The 19,826-nt window shown below is 44.5% G+C and overlaps 3 protein-coding genes across 6 annotated transcripts in view; 2 read left to right on the top strand and 1 right to left on the bottom strand.

The window, feature by feature from the left end:
• Window positions 1-5,963, top strand: part of FSIP1 (fibrous sheath interacting protein 1) — a 188,108-nt gene extending 182,145 nt beyond the window's left edge. For 3 of the 4 annotated variants that reach the window (XM_009428774.5, XM_063794720.1, XM_054667351.2), the window contains one exon: window positions 5,785-5,870. The gene's annotated coding sequence lies outside the window, so the exon portion shown is untranslated. Of the gene's footprint in view, window positions 1-5,784 lie in introns of all 4 variants that reach the window. The other variant, XM_063794718.1, reaches the window with a different exon arrangement.
• THBS1 (thrombospondin 1) lies at window positions 2,550-18,933 on the bottom strand. Its single transcript, XM_510294.9, has 22 exons — window positions 18,780-18,933; window positions 18,095-18,190; window positions 17,267-17,826; window positions 16,327-16,402; window positions 15,830-16,029; window positions 15,595-15,717; window positions 14,453-14,546; window positions 12,496-12,669; window positions 11,798-11,974; window positions 11,317-11,490; window positions 10,930-11,057; window positions 10,662-10,814; window positions 9,993-10,211; window positions 9,392-9,499; window positions 8,665-8,824; window positions 8,392-8,510; window positions 7,215-7,449; window positions 6,790-7,017; window positions 6,349-6,620; window positions 5,822-5,919; window positions 5,578-5,717; window positions 2,550-4,654 (listed from the first exon to the last, which is right to left on the bottom strand). Exons 2-22 carry the CDS (start codon window positions 18,159-18,161, stop codon window positions 4,647-4,649), a joined length of 3,513 nt encoding a protein of 1,170 aa, XP_510294.3. The 5' UTR covers window positions 18,162-18,190; window positions 18,780-18,933; the 3' UTR covers window positions 2,550-4,646.
• Window positions 9,951-19,826, top strand: part of LOC134808489 (uncharacterized) — a 722,781-nt gene continuing 712,905 nt past the window's right edge. Inside the window, exons 1-3 of the mRNA XM_063794423.1 lie at window positions 9,951-10,217; window positions 11,821-11,979; window positions 12,609-12,695. Of these exons, the coding sequence (XP_063650493.1) occupies window positions 9,951-10,217; window positions 11,821-11,979; window positions 12,609-12,695 (513 nt within the window). The remainder of the gene's footprint in view (window positions 10,218-11,820; window positions 11,980-12,608; window positions 12,696-19,826) is intronic.

Raw genomic sequence — 19,826 nt, 5'->3', positions numbered from 1 at the left:
TTTGCTGGCACATGTTCATCCACTGATACTGAATAACATTAATGATTGTTTTTTTGGAATTTCCTTGACTTTTTAAAATGAGGAATTCTATAGCTACTATTTTCAGAGGTATTGATAGGCAGTTTCTTTTTCCAGACACTATTTCAGTTTACTATTTGTTCATTTAAAATAGCAATTGTTCATGCTGATGTCAATGTGCTACATACAATTTATCTTGATGCCAAGAGTTTTGCTGTGGGATGGAAGTGTAAGTTAAAAGTTGTGATTTCAGATTCTCATAGGAATGCCATGAGGCACACTCTGTGTTTTAGGGTTTGGGTGGGAAGAATCAGAGGGCAAAGGTGACATGGGTGAGAATTTGTTGTGGGGCAGAGAGGGGCCAGTGTTGTCCGTCAGCCTTTCAGAGGAGTTCAGCTTTCTAAATCTATGCTTTTCTGGTATTTGATGTTTGTATGTATGACAGAGAGAGAGAGAAAGAAGGAGGAGGGAGGGGAGGGGAGGGTAGGAAGGAAAAAGGGGAGGGAAGAGGGAGAGAGAAAGAAACACAGAGTAAAATTATTTCTAGACTTGCACTGCAAAGGGCTTATGACTTTATAGTTTGCTTCTGCCAATGATATTTGGGACATAGTGAGCCTTTCTGTTATTTAGGTAAGGGGGAAGAAAATAGAGTGATTTTAAGTAATGAATTCTGCCATAAAAGAGGTGAGACCATTCATAGCATGTCAACTGAAGGTAACTCTAACAAGGACTGGTAACTAAGTCTGTAACATAATTCAACACAAAGCTTCCGGATTTTTTAAAAAAAGTCACCCTGATTTAGATAGAAAGTGTTATTAAAAATAGATGTTTTTATTTTGGATTTCCCTTTAGGGCTTAGTGTTTTTCCAGAACAAGGTGAAACCCCGTCTCTACTAAAAATACAGAATTAGCCGGGCGTGGTGGCGGGCACTTGTAGTCCCAGCTACTTGGGAGGCTGAGGCAGGAGGGAGAATTGCTTGAACCGGGGAGGCAGAGGTTGCAGTGAGCCGAGATTGTGTCACTGCACTCCAGCCTGGGCGACAGAGCAAGACTTCATCTCAAAAATAAAAAGAAAAAGAAATTATAGAAGAGAGAGAGAGCCAATTAATTTAAGGAATGAATTCAGGAGCTTAATACTGGAGGCTTTTCTACATGTGACTCTTTAGAAAAAAAAAACTACTGGCACAACCTTTATTGTATGTACATTCTTATAAGACCTAGAGTTTATTGCTCTTCACTTGAGCTCTCCCACAACACATGACAATAAACTGTTGGAGGAGGAAAAAAGCTATCATCTCGATGACATAATTTTAATTTTTAACAAGTCCTTTATTTCAGTACAACCTGATTATTTGAAGGCCAGTCTTAGGGTGAAACTGGAACATGCCTGGAAGAAAAGCTCCTCTTTCCAGTCACTTTTTCTGTCTTATCTTGGTATTTTCAATCAGTTTTGCTTCACTATCCAAGAATGAATTAGAATTATCTCCCAGCACTTCAAACGTTGAACTCTTCTGAGAATGAATGATGGTATTTAATTCTTTGCCATTTCAAAGAATTATTTCCTTCAGATCAGTTTTCCTAACTCCACAGCTATTATCAACACTTTCTAGTTCCTGCTTCTTCACCTTGGTACTATAAAATGATTTGGCAATTTACATTTGTATGTGATCATTGTTACTCAGAAAGATGAGTATTTATAGAATGAGAGTGAAAATCAACAAGGAAGATTTTATCTCACCCAGCCAGTCCTTTCTAGTGTTTAATAGACCTCAAAGCCAGACCTTTCACCTACTCATAAAATTTCTTCTTTGATCTGTTTTCATTAAAACTGGAAATTAACTGGTTAGTATTCCACATTCATGATTAGCCCATCCAAAAATCAAGGTCTGCTTATTGGTACACTTGGGCCTTTTCTTCACATGATAATTTGTATTTAGACACACACGCATTTATGGATTCCTTCCAAATTTTACATTTTTTAGTCTTCTTTTTTGATTAAACTTATTATTCCTTCTTCAAGAGGAGGTATCTGTAATGCTTGGCTCAACATTGCAAGGACAGCTCCTCCCTCATCCACATTTACCTCCGAAGTGTCTCCACAACATGCAATCGTGTTGCCCAACCAAGGCATCATTCGTGGGTCAGAAAATGTCGCTGTGAGAGTTGCATGTGCTTCCGTGTTTTTCCCTTTGTTTTCATACTGCACTTTGAAAAGGATTCAATGACATCTAATGACCTTAATAAGAAATTTTATTCTTATGGGGGCCCTTGACTTAGGGATAATTTCTCTTTTATATGTTTTTGATATGGCAGGCTAATGTATCATTTTGTTCTTTTATTCCACAAACGCAGCAAATTCTAAGCCTAGGCCTGAGCAACTCAGTCTTTCTAAATCACATACAAACTGTGAATGTTGCTATGACTTACCGTAATTTCTTTTTGTATATGCTATATTGATTTATGAATGGTATTTACGCATATACTTCATGACATAAAGCCAGTAGAGAACAAATAAGCATGGATACAGTAAGTATAAATATAAATTTCCATATGATTTATTGTTGTTCCTTGTACATAAGAAACAGTAATATACAACTTACACTGCTTTAGAATGTAAAATGGATAAAAATGTGTACAAAAAAAAAGCACATTCCTAGAAAAAGGTATTGGCAAATAGTAAAAATGGGAGGTCAAAAGCAAAAAAAAAAAAAAAAATCAAAACAAAAAAAAGAAAAAACCAACAGTTCTTCAATTCAGTGTGCAAACATTATATAAAAATAGAAATACTAACTCTACAGGCAGTATTTCCTGATAAATTATTTAAATAGCATATCTACACAATCTGAGATATCTATTCCAATGGCAATGAGAAAATAATTTATAAAAATAAAGCAATGGTGTATAAGATGATAGAAAAAAAACGTAACTTTCAGAAATTGTATTTTAACATTTCAATGCTATTTCCTTATTGGGAATACTTCTCTGCAGAGTTTTTATACTATGTACAACATTGACTTTTTAGGTACTACAGTAGCTTTAAGTTTGTTAGACACTTAAACTCTTTCTGCTTGATCCAAAAATTCTTTACTCAGTCACACAACAAATGAGGTAATATTTGTATGTAAGTTTCACCTTTTGTCATTTTTTTCTCTTTTGGAAAAATGAAAGAAAAAAGTGTATATGCTTTCCTTCTCCCTGGAAATAGGCACAAGGGATGGGGTAAAACAGTATTGAAGACCTCATGGCTTTCTTTGCAATTTAAAACATTTGCAAATGGATAACCAACTAATTCCACTTGAAAAGATAAAACAGAAAAAAAGAGTCCCATAACATCCACTCTGAGCACAAGGGGCAGAGCAGCTTATTAGGCTGATTTTCCTTGTGCTGTTCTTGCAAGAGATTTGCTGATAAATGTCAACTACTTGCTCTCAAACACTTTCCGTATGAAGCCTAAATTTCCAGGCAGAACAGAGTTAATAAATAATCTGTATTTACAATCTTACAGTCACGAAGACTCTCAACAAAGATGACATGGATAGTCTTTACGCTTCTTCCTGTTCCATGAATAATCCTTCAGCCAGATCTTCCAGAATAAGTAAAAAATAAATATTTTACATCGTAAAGCATTTAAAAAAAAATCTACATTCCAAAAGAGAGAATTAGAAAACTCCATGATAATTCAGGAAAAAAGAGAAAAGGAATGTTTTAGTTAGGTTGATAATAATTTTGTGCCATTGTAACCATAAAAATATAAGCACGGCTGCCCCTCCTTTGGGAGGCAGCTGGTGCTCACTGAGATGGTAGGTTTTCCTATTTTCCTGCTACATCTGCACAAGCTACATCTAGAATGAAGCCACCAATTTCAATGTGACCAGGCAATGGCAGCCAGCACTGCCTTACGCTGGTTTGATTCTGATTCCCTAATTCTGGCCACTGCAGGTGATGAGTAAGGGGTGGGGATCAGGGAGGAAGTCCAGAAGCCAGTCTTTGTCTCCCTTTCCTGCTTCTATTTAAGTGCCTATTTACATGGGTTAATCAGCTAACGCCAGTCAGCATCATGAAATCCAGCAATAGTCTTTCAATCCCCTGAAAATGACTTAGTACCGAACATGTAACAGTTCCTCCGTATTTTCTTCATACAATCGTCTCGGGTATGCGCCCTCCCCTTAGTGCTTTGGCCTCTGCTCCCCGTGTTCCTGAAGGAGGATGTCAGGGTGGTTTTGTTTGCTAATTCTAGTGAGTCCTCCCTTCTCTGACATGCCTGAAAATGCTTTTGAGTCCACTGCTCAGAGATGGCCTCACAATAGCACCCTGCTCTGTGACAAAGGCAGAGTGGAATGGGCACCTTCCCAACTGAAGCAAGTAGATGCTTTTTCAAAAGGAAACCAAAGCAATTGTTTATATGCTTGGAAGATGTCTTATTCATTGGAGGCTGAATGCTGAGTCTGTTTTTGAAAACTGCATTTTCTTGAGGCAGGTCGCATGTTCTAGGAATCCACACTGATGCAAGCAGAGAAAAGAAGGAAGGCAAGGAGAAGTGATCCTGGGGGTTTTCTCAAGCCCATAGTTCCAGAAGGTGCAATACCAGCATTGGTTCATGATCAGTCTTTCAATCACCAATTTGATGATTAGGGATCTGTTAAATAAACAAATATAAATAAATATACAAATGAAAACTAATTCATAAAAGCATAGACATCTTAGTATCAGTTAATAAGTTAACCACATAGGAATAGCTCTACTTTTCTAATGACAAAAGCCTAATTTTAAGGTTGTTCAAGCACATTAGCATTTAATTTTATTAGCTGACATTGATGCTAGGAGACCGACACAGCGTGAACCTTCCAGAACATATATTATGCTTTCCAAAGGCTTTCAATGTTAACAGTTTAGGGAGTCTTATTTGAAAAATTTGGACTCAAAAATTACATTAATAATTTAGATTTTTTTGAGTAAAATCAACCATCTTTCTCTACTCTCATTGATCTTTTAGGTATCTGGCCTTGGCCCAGTAAATATATATTAAGCACTTATTTTGTGGTAGAGCCAGTGTTGGACTCAGCGAGCTTAATCACTAAGTAAAAAAGAATGAGGAAAAAAAATGCTAAGTTTAATAGTGAACATTAATTTAACATGCCAATATGAAAGCAACATTCCTCTCCCTTCTTTGTATACAGGGAAAAGTTGGGAATGCTAACTCGTGCTGTGATGGCATGCATAAAACACTAAGCAGTAAGATATATAAATATATAATTGTGAAGAACAGTATTATTAATGAAGTCCAAATTATATAGGAGCTTTTCTGCAGCTTACCTTTGCACTGTGTATGAGGAGCACAGAGATTGCTAAGCAAACTAATATTATAACTAAGGACTCAGGAACTCATAAGCCACAGTGCCTAGGCATTATTCCATTTTTGTCCTTGTGTCCTCAAAAGCAAAATAGAAATAACCCTGTCTCCAAAACAGTCTTTACACTGGACTCCCCCATAACCGTCATCCTTGATGTTAGTCTGAAATAGAGATGTCCAGTGTACATTCATGGTGATGTTGCTCTTACCTCTACATTCGTATTTCAGGTCGGAGAAGAACACCATTTCTTGAGAGAAGACAAACAACCCTAGTCTACCACCAGCATAGGTTTTATCATAGATGGGTCCTGAGTCAGCCATGATTTTCTTCCCTTCATACATCACCACTCTGCAGGGAAAAAAAATCTTGTTTAGTGACAATGCTATTTAATACTTTTTGTCTTTTTGTCCCTCAGTGTGACTGTAAGTGAAAGTGAATCAGTATGATCGTACCTAATGAAACCCGTCTTTGGCCTGTGGCTGAGACGCCATCTGTAGGCGGTGAAATCTTTCCAGCCTATGTGACGAGGGTCATGCCACAGGGTGCGCACCTGAAGGAAAAGGAAAAGGAAAGGTTGAAACACAGCTCCTTCAGGTAAAGATTTCTATTTCATTCCATCAGAAACAATGCTTGAAAGGTACCGAGCTGATCTAAGTTAGAGGGCTGCAATGGGGAATTTTTCCAAGTCCTCTCATATTTGTTGTGTGCCACTGAGCACACACATAAAGCAGACAGAGAGGAGGGAAGGAGGTTTTTTGTTTGAAAAGGCTGAAGGCACCTTAGGATTTGCAGGGCAATTCTTGGTCAAGCTCCCTTTTCAACACTATTATGTTTTTACAAAGCAGAGTTCAATGCTGCAGCTGGTGATGCTGGGAACTTTCTAAGACTCCCTGGTCAGAGTCTTGGTCAAAGCACAGCATCCCCAGTGCTAGTCAGGCACCCATAAGCTCTCTCTCTGTTCCAGGGCTTTGCTTCTTACCTGGCCAGGGGTGTTTCCTGTGTGCCACAGGGCGTTCCGCAGGTGCTCGCCAGGCCCTGTGGTGGAGTTTACAACTTTCACAGAAAGGCCCGAGTATCCCTGAGCCCTCGTGGGGTTGGTGTCCCAGTAGGACTGGGTGACTTGCTTCCACATCACAACATAAAAGCGGCTGCTAGACTGGTAGCCAAAGACAAATCCAGCATAGTCATCGTCCCTTTCGGTGTTGATGAAGAAGGTGCCACTGAAGTCCACAGCATTAAACTCATCATAACCTGGAAGAAGAGCCCAGAGCCAGGTTAAAACCTGCAGCCTTCAGAAGGTTCTCCATCATGTTCCCAGACATCCTCAGCACCCACAGGGATAGGTACAACTGCCAGGTTTTATATTTGTTTTTCCCCATGTATGCATCAGTCTCTTAGGATCTAAGAACTCTCTACTCACCTACAGCGAGTCCAGGATCACAGTTGACAGTCTGGACGAGTTCTTTACCCTGATGGCGTACAACCCAGTTAGGGTCATTTTGGGATGTCCCTTTGGGGTCCAGAGGAATCATCTGGAATCGGCGGAAATCGGTCTCACTGATGTCAACATTCTCAGGACAGATGTCATCGATGTCTGGCACACTGTCATGGTCAAAATCATCTTTGCAAGCATCACCTCGACCATCGCCTGAGGTCAAAAAAGCAAGAGTTCAGCAAAATTCTAAAGTGCTATTATTATTACTGGTGTCAGAAACGTCACTATCTTGTCTAAGGTGGCATTTGGTCCCTTCATCCTGTCAAATGCTTTGAGCCTTGGTTTCATTTCCTCAATCTACACAGCTGTGCCAGCAGTCCCTGTCTTAGAAAGTGGCTCCCCTGACTCACCGTCAGAGTCCTTCTGGTCGGGATTGGGCACGAGTCTGCAGTTGTCCCTGTCATCAGGAATGCCATCGTTGTCATCATCGTGGTCACAGGCATCTCCCTTGCCATCTTTGTCATGGTCAGCCTGGTTGGCATTGGGCACATAGGGACAGTTGTCCAGATTGTTCTGGTGGCCATCTTCATCAATATCCTGATTGTTGTCACAGGTATCTCCAATGCGGTCTGAGTCAGAGTCCAGCTGAAAGAGAGATGTAAATGGAGGGTAAATTGCAGTATAAACCATTCATGTTAAAGATAACTTATGCCCCCACCACAGGGAAAATTCTCCATTGTTTGATATAGCCAGTGGGGTGTCATGTCTATTTACACACTCCTGCAGAAAGATAGCAATAGTAGCAATTACATTTTAAAAGTTTTTTTCCTTTATCTTTGTTTTCGTATAAAAATCTGAGAAGGGATAATTTAAAAATGTTTTACATATAAAACTTTCTAAATAAGGTCAAATAGAGTGATATTTAATTACTAAAGATGAAATGAAATGTTAACTGTTTACATCTTAATGTTAAATGAAATTTTCTGGATACTTTAACAGAGAATTTCCTTAGAAGGTTTCAGTTGTAAAACTGTTGACACGTCGACTTCTCTGAAAAGTCCTGAAAAGATGGAAACAGACCACTGGGTCCCTGTGTTGTATACTGTCTGGGTAATGTTTATGACAGGGATAATTACTTTGGTTTTGGATGTATCCTTAGTTTGATGATTTTCTTATAGCTAGATTACATCATTAGCCATGAAAATGGTTATTTTGCTTATGCACATTTATTTTTCCATCTCTTAGTATTACATATGATTAATATTATTGTACAGTTGTCAGTCACAGATGTCTGCTTTGTATAATTTGTCTTAACAATGGTAGACGATGCTGAGCAAGTCCAGTAGCCCTTCTTACAGAAGGTAAGACTGAAGTTACGAGATCTTCATGCTAAAGATCTGTGAGACTCTGTGCAAGGAGCTCACATCAGGCAAATTATTTACATGAACGTATTCCAGTTGGCTATGAGAAGCCAGGGAGCCACAGTAATGAAAGTGTTTGAACTTTGTTAAGCTCATTTTTCAAAGGCCATGAAAGGGATATTCCAACAGTTTACTGAAAGACTCTGAAGGGAGTCCATCCACCTACCTGATCCGGATTGTGTTCCAAGGGGCAGTTGTCACACTGATCTCCAACCCCATCCATATCAGTGTCTCTCTGGTCCACATTGTAGACGTACTGGCAGTTGTCCCGTTCATTGAGGATACCTGAAGAGAACAAGGGACAAATAAGAGCTGGGCTCTCCAGCCTTGGATGTTTCCACCAAAGTGCATACTAATAGCCAGGACTAGACAGAAGTAAGTTTGGAAAGCTGTGCACGTCCCTGTCTCCCGCGGGCCCTCTGATCAGGCAGCACCTTACCGTCTCCATCAATGTCTGCAGCACAGGCGTCTCCTTCCCCATTGTTGTCTGTGTCTGCCTGATCTGGGTTGTGGTTGTAGGGACAGTTGTCACAGCGGTCTCCCACATCATCTCTGTCATAGTCATACTGAGCTGGGTTGTAATGGAATGGACAGTTGTCCTGCAAAGAGAAGAAATGGAGCACTTAACAATGTTGTCCTTGAAAACAGCTCAAGCCTCAAACCATGTGCATAATATGTCTAAAACTGTGAAAATCAGCAATACTTTCTACCTAGTGGATAGGCTAATTGATCACTCAGTGTAAAACGATCACTACAAAAGTTAAAAGGACATATTTAAAAAAATGGATCCCTGTGGGTTAGAAGTTAGTGAGATGTAGAATATAATCCCATCATCTCAGTTCATAGTGTGCCCAAAGTCAATTTTACTGTAATTTCGATGTGACATTTGAAATGAATCTAGGGAACAAAGTGACATTTGTTTATGCATTATAATTTCTCAAGTACAGAGAAAAACAGTTCTGATGAAAAACAAAACCCTCATTTAAAAATTCTCTTGGCAACATCTACATCCTTAAACTACTGGAACACAATGAATAATTTCTAATTATCCTGTGTATTGATTTGGTATATTTTTTGCTATAGCCATGTAATTTCCTTGAATCCCAAAGTGTTTCAGGCTGTTGCTGAACTGAAAAGATGAAAAAGGGATGGAAAACTGTTTTTACCCTGTCATCTGGAATTTTATCATTGTCATCGTCATCATCACAGGCATCACCAATTCCATCCTTGTCATAGTCTTCCTGCCCTGAGTTGGGAAGGTTGGGGCAATTATCCTAGGAAAGAGAAGATATATATCACTGCTTCAGTTGCCTTCCTCATGCTGAGCTCATGCACGAGGGAGTGTACCTGGAATTCCAAATAGAAAAAGAACAGAATTTGGCTCAGTAACAGCATATGTTTTTTTATGGGAAGACAAGAAAATAAAACTTTTCTTGGGGGATATACATACAGAATTTGTGTAAATGCTCTAGGCTTTATAGATGTTGTGAACACAAGTCATGCTTTGCTGGTATTTGGATAGAGTACTGAACTTTTTTTTGGACAGAAGAGTTGACTATGGAACACAGTTGCCCAAAAAGAGCTAGCCCTGTTCATGTTTTTGGCACCAAGTGATTTAATTTTAATAGGAATTAGTGCCCCTCTCCCTTTGGGAGATTTAATCTTTCAGTTTCATGTCCAAACTTTAAGTATTTAAAATTCCTTAGCCTGTGTTTTGATAAGGTGATGGGCCCTCTTTCTGGAGGCACACAAAGGACCTGGCTCTACCTTTTTGCAGTGGTAAGTCGCATTGGCCACGCACACCAGGTTCTCATTGGGCCAGCCATCCAGGTCTGTGTCCTCCCCGCAGATGATGCCATTGCCAGCGTAGCCAGGCTTGCACTCGCAGCGGAACATGGGGTCGCTATAGTGGCCCAGGTAGTTGCACTTGGCGTTCTTGTTGCAGTCGTGGGTCCCATCCGTGCAGGGGTTACGGGGCTTGCACACCTGAGGGTACACCATCCTGCTGTTACACAGAGCTTTCGAGAATCCTCAGATATCATGGAAACAAGAATCCAGATCCCTGTCATCTCTGAGTAGACAGAGGCTCCATTTGGAAGAGTGTGGGTTACCTCTGTCCCTCCCCATTCTCCCTGAGGCTATAAGCAAACTTTGCTTTATGTTTATTTTTCTTGAATTTGCTCAGCACCTAGGCGTTTACAAGTCCATCTGCTCACAACTTATTCCAGAGCAGCATTTTTAAATATGGAAGACTGTTTTTCCCCTGCAGGATTTACCATGGATTTTCTAATCACGTTTCTAAAACTAGACCGTACATTCATCTCCTCGCCCTTTTTTTTTGGGTGAAGGGTATGAAATTACATTCCTCCCGCTCCCAGTTATTTTGGTCAAAGACAGCTCTCCTGTCCTCTGGTTTACTCGTCTAGTTGACTGTACCTGTTTGTTGGCCGTGGCATATTCGACACCCTGGCCGAAGGGCTGTGAGCCGGTGAAGCGTGGGGGGCAGGGCAGGCAGTTGTAGCCGGGGTCCGTGTTCTCACACCGGTGCTCTCCATTGTGGTTGAAGCAGGCATCAGGCACTTCTTTGCACTATGGAGGAAATAAGAGCGTGCTTCATGTTTAGAAGTCACTGCCATAAGGAAGCGACTGCACAGGTTAGCTGCTTTCCTAGATCCAGAAACTCGGAGCCCCGTCAGTTCCTCACCTCATCAACATCTGTGCACTGGATGCCATTTCCACTGTAACCAGGGGGACAAGCACCACATTTCCAGCTGCCATCAGGGTAGCTAGTACACTTCACGCCGGCAAAGCAGGGATTGGACAGGCATCCATCTGAGACAAGGAGAGAGAGACAGTCACAGTAAATGGTTGGTCTAAGCTGCCATACTGCCATGCTGGGCACTTAACACAGTGTAAGATATTATGGGGTATAGGGAACCGATAACTTGTTGGGATTATGTTGTCCACCTGCATCTTAGAGCAATCAAATCGCTCAGGACTAACCAAGCTGGAATCTCCTCGAATGCTGACTGCAGCATTCAGTAAAAGAGCAAAGCTCCTGGGTCGTTTCATCCTGGGCTGCATGGCTCACCAATCGGACAGTCCTGCTTGTTGCAGATCTGGTTTTCTGTTACATCACCAACGCAGTCCTTGCCTCCAAACTGGGGTGTGGGGTTGTTGCAGAGACGACTACGTTTCTGTACCCCTCCTCCACAGGTGACAGAACAGATGTCCCATGGTGACCAAGGACCCCAGCCTCCATTGACTGTAAGAAGATGAACCACAGGCAACAATTAAGATCAACTTTCAAATCCCTCCCTTGTCATAGACTCTCCTAAGCCCGTTCAAGAAACCTCTGCTTCTCTGACACATGGAAAGAATGCTGGGGAAGAGGGTGAGTTTGTTTTTCATTAAAAGAAGTTGCTGAGCCTGCAGGACTTTGCTTCTGTTTGTTTCTCTAGTAGGTAACCTTCCTGCTCTATGACCCACTGAACTGCAGGCTGCAGATGCCAGGCAACCAGCTGGGCAGAGCTGCTGCCCATGCTCACCCTTGCAGCGGACCTTACACTTACTGGGGCAGGCGTCTTTCTTGCAGGCTTTGGTCTCCCGCGCTTCGCCTTCACAGGGTTTCCCGTTCATCTGGGGGCTGGGAGAGTTGCAGAGCCGGATCCTTGTGATCACACCATCACCACATGTCACAGAACAAGATGACCACGGGGACCAGTGGCTCCAGCCACCATCCTGTTTAACTAAAGTACAAAGTTGATGGTCACAAATGGTTTTGGCTTAGAGACAGCCAAATAGAGGCTCCCATCAGGAGCACGCAGAAGTATTTCCAGGAAATGGTCAATGGCAACTAAACCCAGTGTACGGTAGAAATTGGCTCCTGGCCACATGCCCAAATGTCAACATGGAATGTTTTCTACCAGAGAACGGATAAGTTCGCTGTTTTTATGGGTTGCTGTTAATATCCTAACATTTACAGGGTGCTTACCATAAACCAAAACTCAATGCTAACTGCTTTACATGCAGTATCTAAATAAAATGCTCAAGATAAACTTATCAAGAACTATTACTATCTCCAAGTTGCAAATGAGGAAAGAGCCTCAGAGAGGGTAAGTTGTGTTCAAGGGTGCACAGCTAAGCAGTGGGATTGGGATCCAGAGATCCTAGAACCCGTGTTCTTAATATACATACTGTGGAGCTGCCCTTGGTGACGACAACAAGGACAGGTCAGTTCTCCACGTCCCTGAGAGGCTAAGATGCTTACATCTCTTGTCACACTCCTGAATGTGGCAGGTCCGTGTCTGGACCGAGGAGCCCTCACATCGGTTGTTGAGGCTGTCGCAGGAGCGGCCGCGCTGCTGAATTCCATTGCCACAGCTTGTAGAACAGGAGGTCCACTCAGACCATGGAGACCAGCCATCGTCCGCAGAGTCGCTGGCTGCAGGGGAAACAGAGGTTCATCAGGTACGTGATGATTAGGACAAGCTGTTCTTTAGAGGGCTCTGTTCAGGGCCCTCCACTTGCCAGAGGGTGAAAAGCAATATATTTATTTCTTTTTGGCTTTACTGAGGTATAGTTGACAAATATTATATACATTTAAGGTGTATAATGCGATGTTTTGATATACACATATATGGTGATTACCACCGTCAAACTAATTAACACATCTCCATCATCTTACAGTTACTTTTTTTGGTGATGACTTAAGATCTACTCTCTTAGCAAATTTTAAGCATACAATCCAGTATTATTAACTATGGTCACCATGGTGTACATGAGCTCTCTAGAACATAATATGAACCGGCACAAAGTTGCAGTTATACAGGATGAAAAGCAACATATTTCTTAGGCCAACGGCCCAGGGGTTTATCCCAGGTCATGATGTGTCCAGCAGTGGGGTAATCGGATGCTTTGCCTGGCTCAGTACAGCTGAGCCTTCCCACAGTGTATGCTCTCCTATTCATTGCTTTTCTTTCTCCTCTCAGCATTGCAAATGAGTTTTCCTGTACTGACTTAACATATCTGGGTAGGCATTTCCAGTCTCAGACTTCCAAGAATGCGCGAGTATGAGGAAGCTTATAGGAGTCATTTCTGTCAGGGGAGCCATACACCATGTGTTTGACAGATGAGTGTGAAGGCAGCCGAGCTGTTGTTGGTTCTGGCTCCAACTCGGCCGTGAGTTAGTCAGTTTGTTGTTCCTCTCACCCCAGCGTTTGGGGCCTTCTCTGCACATATTGTCATAAGAGGACAGCATGTTTGTTTACCATCTGCCCAGGCACCACGGCTACAATCACATCTAGCTGTATCAGACAGAAGACAAAGAACTTATTTTCTGTGGTCATTAGTTGTAAGTTTTCTTAGCAATCCCTGATTCAAGTTCAAAACTTTGCTACCTCCAGCTAGCTTTGTTCCTTTTAACGCACATGTTAAGTGAATGCGGAACAGAAAATAAATGTAAAAACGATCATTACAGTGCCAGTATCGCTAATATGATCCCTGGATGGAATTGGTTATTCTGAGCTGTGACAAGGGTGTGTTTGTGTGTGTGTGCATGTGTGTTTCTGTGTGTGTGAAGGGCAAGTGCTGTTTTCCTGTTTTCTTCCTTATCTTAGTTGTGATGAATCACTTTTATAACTTGTACCTGCTACACTAAATATTGTCTCAGCAAAGTCATTCATTTTACTGGTAACAAAAGCCAGGGATAACGTGCCATGGAACAATATCGTGCCTTATTTCTTTTGGTGCTCTAGAGCTCAGATTGCTGCAATTCTCTTAGGCCCTCTTATCCCTACAGATGAAAGGGGCAAAACTTCCAGGCCTGATCAGGCCAATGCTTACACAGTAAGCCTGTCAATATCTCTGGTGAGCAGATTTTTCTTAACTCTGTGCCACTAAGGTCAAATTCTAAAAGCAGTCAACTTAGAGCTGTTGCTGCCACGTCTTCATCTCTTTTCCTCAAAGCAAAAAATCAGAATTAATGAGCTATACCAAGATCTTCACTGCCATTACTGCAATCCAGATGGGTAATTACGATGTACTCATAATGGAGTTTTGGCTCTGTACAGCAGATAAGCTGTCAGTTAACCAGCTGCTGCAGCAAGAAACTGAATGGAAGCATGATGGAGATGGGGGTGGGGTTCCAGTGTTGTGCTCGGCTGTCTAGGATGTATGTAGAACTGACCTAGTCACTGAAGAATAGCTATGCCATTTGAGAAACTTACGCCAACAGCGAGGACAGCATTCTCCATCAGGAACTGTGGCATTGGAGCAGGGCATGATGGGGCAGGACACCTTTTTGCAGATGGTAACTGAGTTCTGCAGGGCAAGAGAGTGAGAGGGGAACAGGCTGCTGAGCATGTTGCATACAGAAGTCTACATCCTGTAACATTTCCTTTACAAGCCAAAACATGGTCAGGGCTGTCAATGCTCTAGTGGAATGATTTTCATAGATCTGTCTCTGTCATATTTGCAGCCACCACTATCGTAGAGACAGTTCTAGTGCTAGTTTACGTGTCACTCCATTCCTTGGAAAGTTCTTTTTAATTACTACTTAGTCAAGGGTGGAAGTTACAGTACAAAGAATTTATAGCAGAGGAACCAACAAACATCATGGGTCAAATCTATGTCTGAAATCAAACTCAGAAAATTCAGCCAGGACTTTTACATTTTTATATTATGTGTTTGGGGGGAGGAAGGAAGATCTATAAGCACTTTTTCCTCATCTATAGATCTGTGATCTGTCTTTATATTGGAAAAGAAAGGGAATTTAATGAAGTTGGTTCCCACAGCCAGTCATCTGTGATTTGTATTTAAGCAAATTCAAATACTTTGCTATTAATAGATAAGCCAGGTGAACCTCCAAACTCACTGGCCACTGGCATGCGGGGATGCTAGAGTGAATCACACACCTGGCAGTGCCATCTGAGCAAAGCAGACAGTAACATCCTAACAGTGTCAGACTAAGTGATTTGAAAAACAATTGCTACTGTACTAAAAGAACCTATGCCAAAGCTGAATATAAATCAGGGTTGGGAAAAAAAAAATGAATGTTCCAACCAGGTTTTATTTACCTGACATTCAACACTTAGTCTTTGAACTAAGGTAGGTGAATTATTCAGATGTCTTAGTGGATTCATTCTCTTAGATACTTAGCCTGGGGTATAATTAATACTTTGATAAACCATCTGAGAGTTTAAAGAAGAACTTATAGATGCCATAATTGCATCTTAAAGAAAAAAAAAACACTTTGTTATCAGGCCATGGAACATAAAAAGAATCTCTGTGGCGATTAGGGTATTTCCCCAAAGATGTAGGTTCAAACAAAAGCCGTCGATTCTTATTCTGGCTGGTGAAGGTCCCTTACCTGACAGTGACACTCAGTGCAGCTATCAACAGTCCATTCCTCGTTATTTCTGTACTGAACTCCGTTGTGATAGCATAGGGGAGGCCGCCTCAGCTCATTGGCCAACTCTTTGTTCTCTTCAGTCTAAATGGGAGAGAATATCATTAGTGTCCCCCTGCATTTTCAGTCATTTGGGACCATCTGCGATAAACCTTCCAGGGTTCACGCTAACGGGCTGGGTGCAGAGGCCACTGACCACTTTGCGGATGCTGTCCTGCAGCGTGGTCACAATGGTGCGCAGGCCCCTGAGTTCCAGGACCATGCTGGACAGCTCATCACAGGAGATGCCGCAGATGGCTTGCAAGTCCTTTGTCTTGTGGCCAATGTAGTTAGTGCGGATGGCAGGGCTGGAACCATTCACCACGTTGTTGTCAAGGGTGAGGAGGACACTGGTAGCTGGCAAGAAACAAAATGAAAACTTCAAATAGATACTCTTACCAACCAGCCTCTTGAGTTCTTAGTGGTAGAAGACATTTCATTTGGTGTGAAGGATGCAGGTAGAGGGGTTGCATGTATGCGCACATGTGTGTATACGTGTGTGTGTATAATACCCCTTGGAATCACTTCTGTATGCCTCTTGATGATCTCACTGGGGGTAATTTATGTATAACCACTATTGCTAAATTCCTCAGTTTGTTTTTGGTGGAATTCCCCCTGATTCCCTATGTGCCCTAAAAATAGAGGGGTACTCACAGCTGGAGCAGCCTTTGTTCCTGAGGATGTCTTCTGGTGTGGTTCCAAAGACAAACCTCACATTCTGCAGCACCCCCTGTGGGCAGAGGACACACATTACTTGTAGAATGCTGCGGGGGGTGGGGATGGGGTTGGGGGAGACTGTCTCTATGCTAGGAAAAGCATACAATAGATGTTCTAAAAGCTTCAAAGAGCTGTCTTAAGATCACTATGTCAAAATAACACAGCAACATTAATCGCCAAACAACTTCAAAATCTTAATTGTGACTTCTGCCAAGTCTTGAGTATTTTACAAAGAATTCAGTTATCAGCCTACTTGGGTACACAGGAAATGGAATCTGATCCTAAGCCTAGAGGATATAATGACACTTTCCAGTGTCAAAGAGTTAAATGTGGGAGTTCAAAGCCACCGTTGCAAAGATCTAGAAGTTAAGGCACAGATGAAGCTGTAACAGCAACAACTAACTGCTATTTTAACCTTTTATGTGAGACCAGCTGCATCCCCATGAGGAATCCAATAGCAAAGTGGTACTGATTCTGCCCATAGAAAGTATCCATTTCAAACAAGATTAAAATTGGGGGAATGCATTTGAAATAAGCTCTTTTCTTAAGAGCCTAAGGAGTATCTAAGGCTTGAACAGGCTGACTGCTAAAGGAAAACCATTTCTTGTTTCCTTGAGTAGTTTTCAAAGTGTGCTTCCCAGACCACCGGCATCAGCATCACCTGGTACTTGTTAGAGTTGCAGTTTTACAGAATCCCAGACTCTGGGGCTGGGGTGCAGCAGGGTGAGCTTTCACAAGCCCTCCAGGTGATGCTCATGCTGCCTAAAATCTGAGAACTGCTGCTTTAGTTTACAGACAGGATTTCCTGTAGCCCTCCTGGCAGGTCACCTGTCTAGCAGATGAACCCACGGAGCAGGGCTCAGAGAAGAAGCCTCACCTGGAAATTGTCATTGACGCCCCCCTTTGCGATGCGGAGTCTGGCGATGCTGGCCAGGTCTCTGGTGAAGACGCTTTGGATGGGGACGTCCAACTCAGCATTCTCCATCTTTTCACAGTCGATGTACAGCTGGGCCCTGTCTTCCTGCACAAACAGGGTGATGCTCTTCCACTGGCCGGTTGCCAGGAGAGCTTCTTCCACAGACACCACGTGCTGCTTTCCTTGGACGGTCAGGCTGAGGTCCAGGGTGCCCGCCTTGCCATTGGACACCACGCTGAAGACCTGGCCAGAGTGGTCTTTCCGCTCCAGGGCCAGCAGCGTGCCCCGGGTCTTCTTCATCTGCCTCAGGGATGCCAGAAGGAGGAAACCCTTTTCTGCCCGCACAGCATCCACCAGGTCTTGGAACTTGTCATCAGGCACAGGGGGGATCAGGTTGGCATCCTCGATGCGGAAAGCTGGGCTGGAAGGGTCGGGGCCCTTCACCAGTCGGCGCCCAGACCCCTTGCGGGCGGCCCCGGTGAGTTCAAAGATGTCAAACACGCTGTTGTCTCCGCCAGACTCTGTTAGACAGGAGAGAACACAAAGTGAGCTTTCTAGGCTGGGACCAGCAGTAGGGGGCTGAGTCCTTAGGGGTGGAGACAAAGGGCTGGGGTGAAAACTCCTGGCAACCACTGAAAGAGGTGAATAAATACCAGGATCAGAGTGAAGCTGCGTCCTGATGTCCAGTCAGGCTCAAGAGGGAGAGGACAGCACGTGAGAGGGCACACCTGGGATAGCCAGCACCTCTTCCTTGTCCCTCCTTCCCCTAAAGGTGCCACACAAACTCACCTGGAATGCGGTTGGTGCCACACACATGCATCAGGAACAGGACGCCTAGTCCCCAGGCCAGCCCCATGGTGGAGCTGTTGGTGCCCAGCAGGGATCCTGTAGCAGGAAGCACAAGAGCCGAGGGTCAGAGATCAGCTAGGCAGGGAGGGAGGGTGTGCAGAAACGGGGCTGGGTATGGGGACAGGGCCGGGACCATCCCTCTTTGACCCCGCGTTTGCTGAAATGAAGGACAACAGGATTACTTTCCAGAGAGCATGAGAGAGAGAGAGAGAGAGAGGTGGAGGAAAGAGATGCTGGTTTTAAAGTGTGGGGGGCGCAAGACCAACAATTTGGGGGCTTTTGGGAAGTCGAAGGTGAACAAGATCAGGAACTGTAGTTTGGGGTTGCAGGGAGGGCACGGGGAAGTACAGACCCCTGGAGTGCTGATACAAAGGCTTAAGGAGGACTTCAGAGAGTAAGGAAATCTTGGGGTGTCCTGATGAGTTGGTTTGTGAACCTCAAGGCTGGAGAGGATGGCTCTGGAGCCTTGCCCTGAAGAGTCCTCCAGCGGCTGAGAGGAGCGGGCTGGGGTAGGCGAGCGGGGAGAGTGTAGGTTCCGGGGTCCACCAGAGGGACTGAAGCCTCAGCGCTCCAGGTGGATGTCCCGGGCAGCTTTGGTCCTCGGCGGCCGCCGGGGGCGACTTACCTGTGTGTACCGGAGCGCGGCGGCCGGGAGCGGTGGCGAGGGCGGCGAGGGCTGGAGGGGCGCGGGGACTGCCTGTGCGTCCGGAGTAGAGGTTGCTCCTGGAGAGCGGCAGGAGCCCTGAACTCGCAGGCCAGCTCGGGCGCAGTGGCTGGCAAGGCGGAGGAGCCGCGCGCTTTTAAAGGGGCGCTCGCATTCCTGGGGATTCCTCCGGCCAATGGGCGGCGGCCGGGCAGGAAGCGGGAGGGGGGGCCAGTCTGGGCTCCTCTCTCCGCCCCCCGCTGCCTGGCGCGCAACTTTCCAGCTAGAAAGTGAAGGGGGCGGGGGTCGGGGCTTGGGAGCACTAGAACTTCTCAGAAAAGTCGGTGCCCGCCCACGCAGCCTTGGCGCGCACGGGCTCGGCGCTCGTACTCTTGCGCCACGCGGGCTCGGGGTGATCAGCAAGCATCCCGAAAAGGGACGGGGCTGGGGAGACCACCTAGGAGGGCCCGCGGGGTGGCGCAGGGGCTTTCGGGCGAGCTGATCTCCCGGAATGCCTGGTTGATGGCGAGAGGTGGACACTAGAGACTGGGCCCGTTTTGTAAAAAGAAAAATGGGCCGACGGGGCGCAGGGGACACCAAGAGAGCCATTCGTTAAAGTACCTGCCCCTCGGGCCCTCGCTGACTCTCCTCCACCGTCCCGGTGGGGTGAGGACACGCGTCCCCCGAGCGCCTGTCCTGAGCTGGCCCCACGCCCGGCCCGGAGGGAGGTGAGCGCGGCGTCGGCGGGGCCGGCAGGTTGGTGCGCCGCGCTCGCCTTCGCTCGCCTTCGCTGCCTTCGGGCGCTTTCCTGCCGCGGCTGCCAGGGGGCCCACAGAGGCGCCTCTCCCGCTGCCGCGGCGCTCCCTCGGCCGGCCGCTTGGGGGCGGTGTGCGTATTCTCATCAAGGGGCCCGGGGAGGACAGCTGCTTTCTACTCGAATTTTAAGGAAACTTACTCGTATCCAGTTTCCACAAGCCAAATTGAAATTGTGTCTTGAAAAACAGTTTTTGTGCCCACTCGTGCTTCTTA

Source organism: Pan troglodytes, chromosome 16 (assembly GCF_028858775.2).
Source record: "Pan troglodytes isolate AG18354 chromosome 16, NHGRI_mPanTro3-v2.0_pri, whole genome shotgun sequence".
In the NCBI taxonomy this organism is placed as follows: domain Eukaryota; kingdom Metazoa; phylum Chordata; class Mammalia; order Primates; family Hominidae; genus Pan; species Pan troglodytes.
The sequence above is the reverse complement of the archived record's forward strand: the minus strand, read 5'-3'. Positions and strand labels throughout refer to the sequence as shown.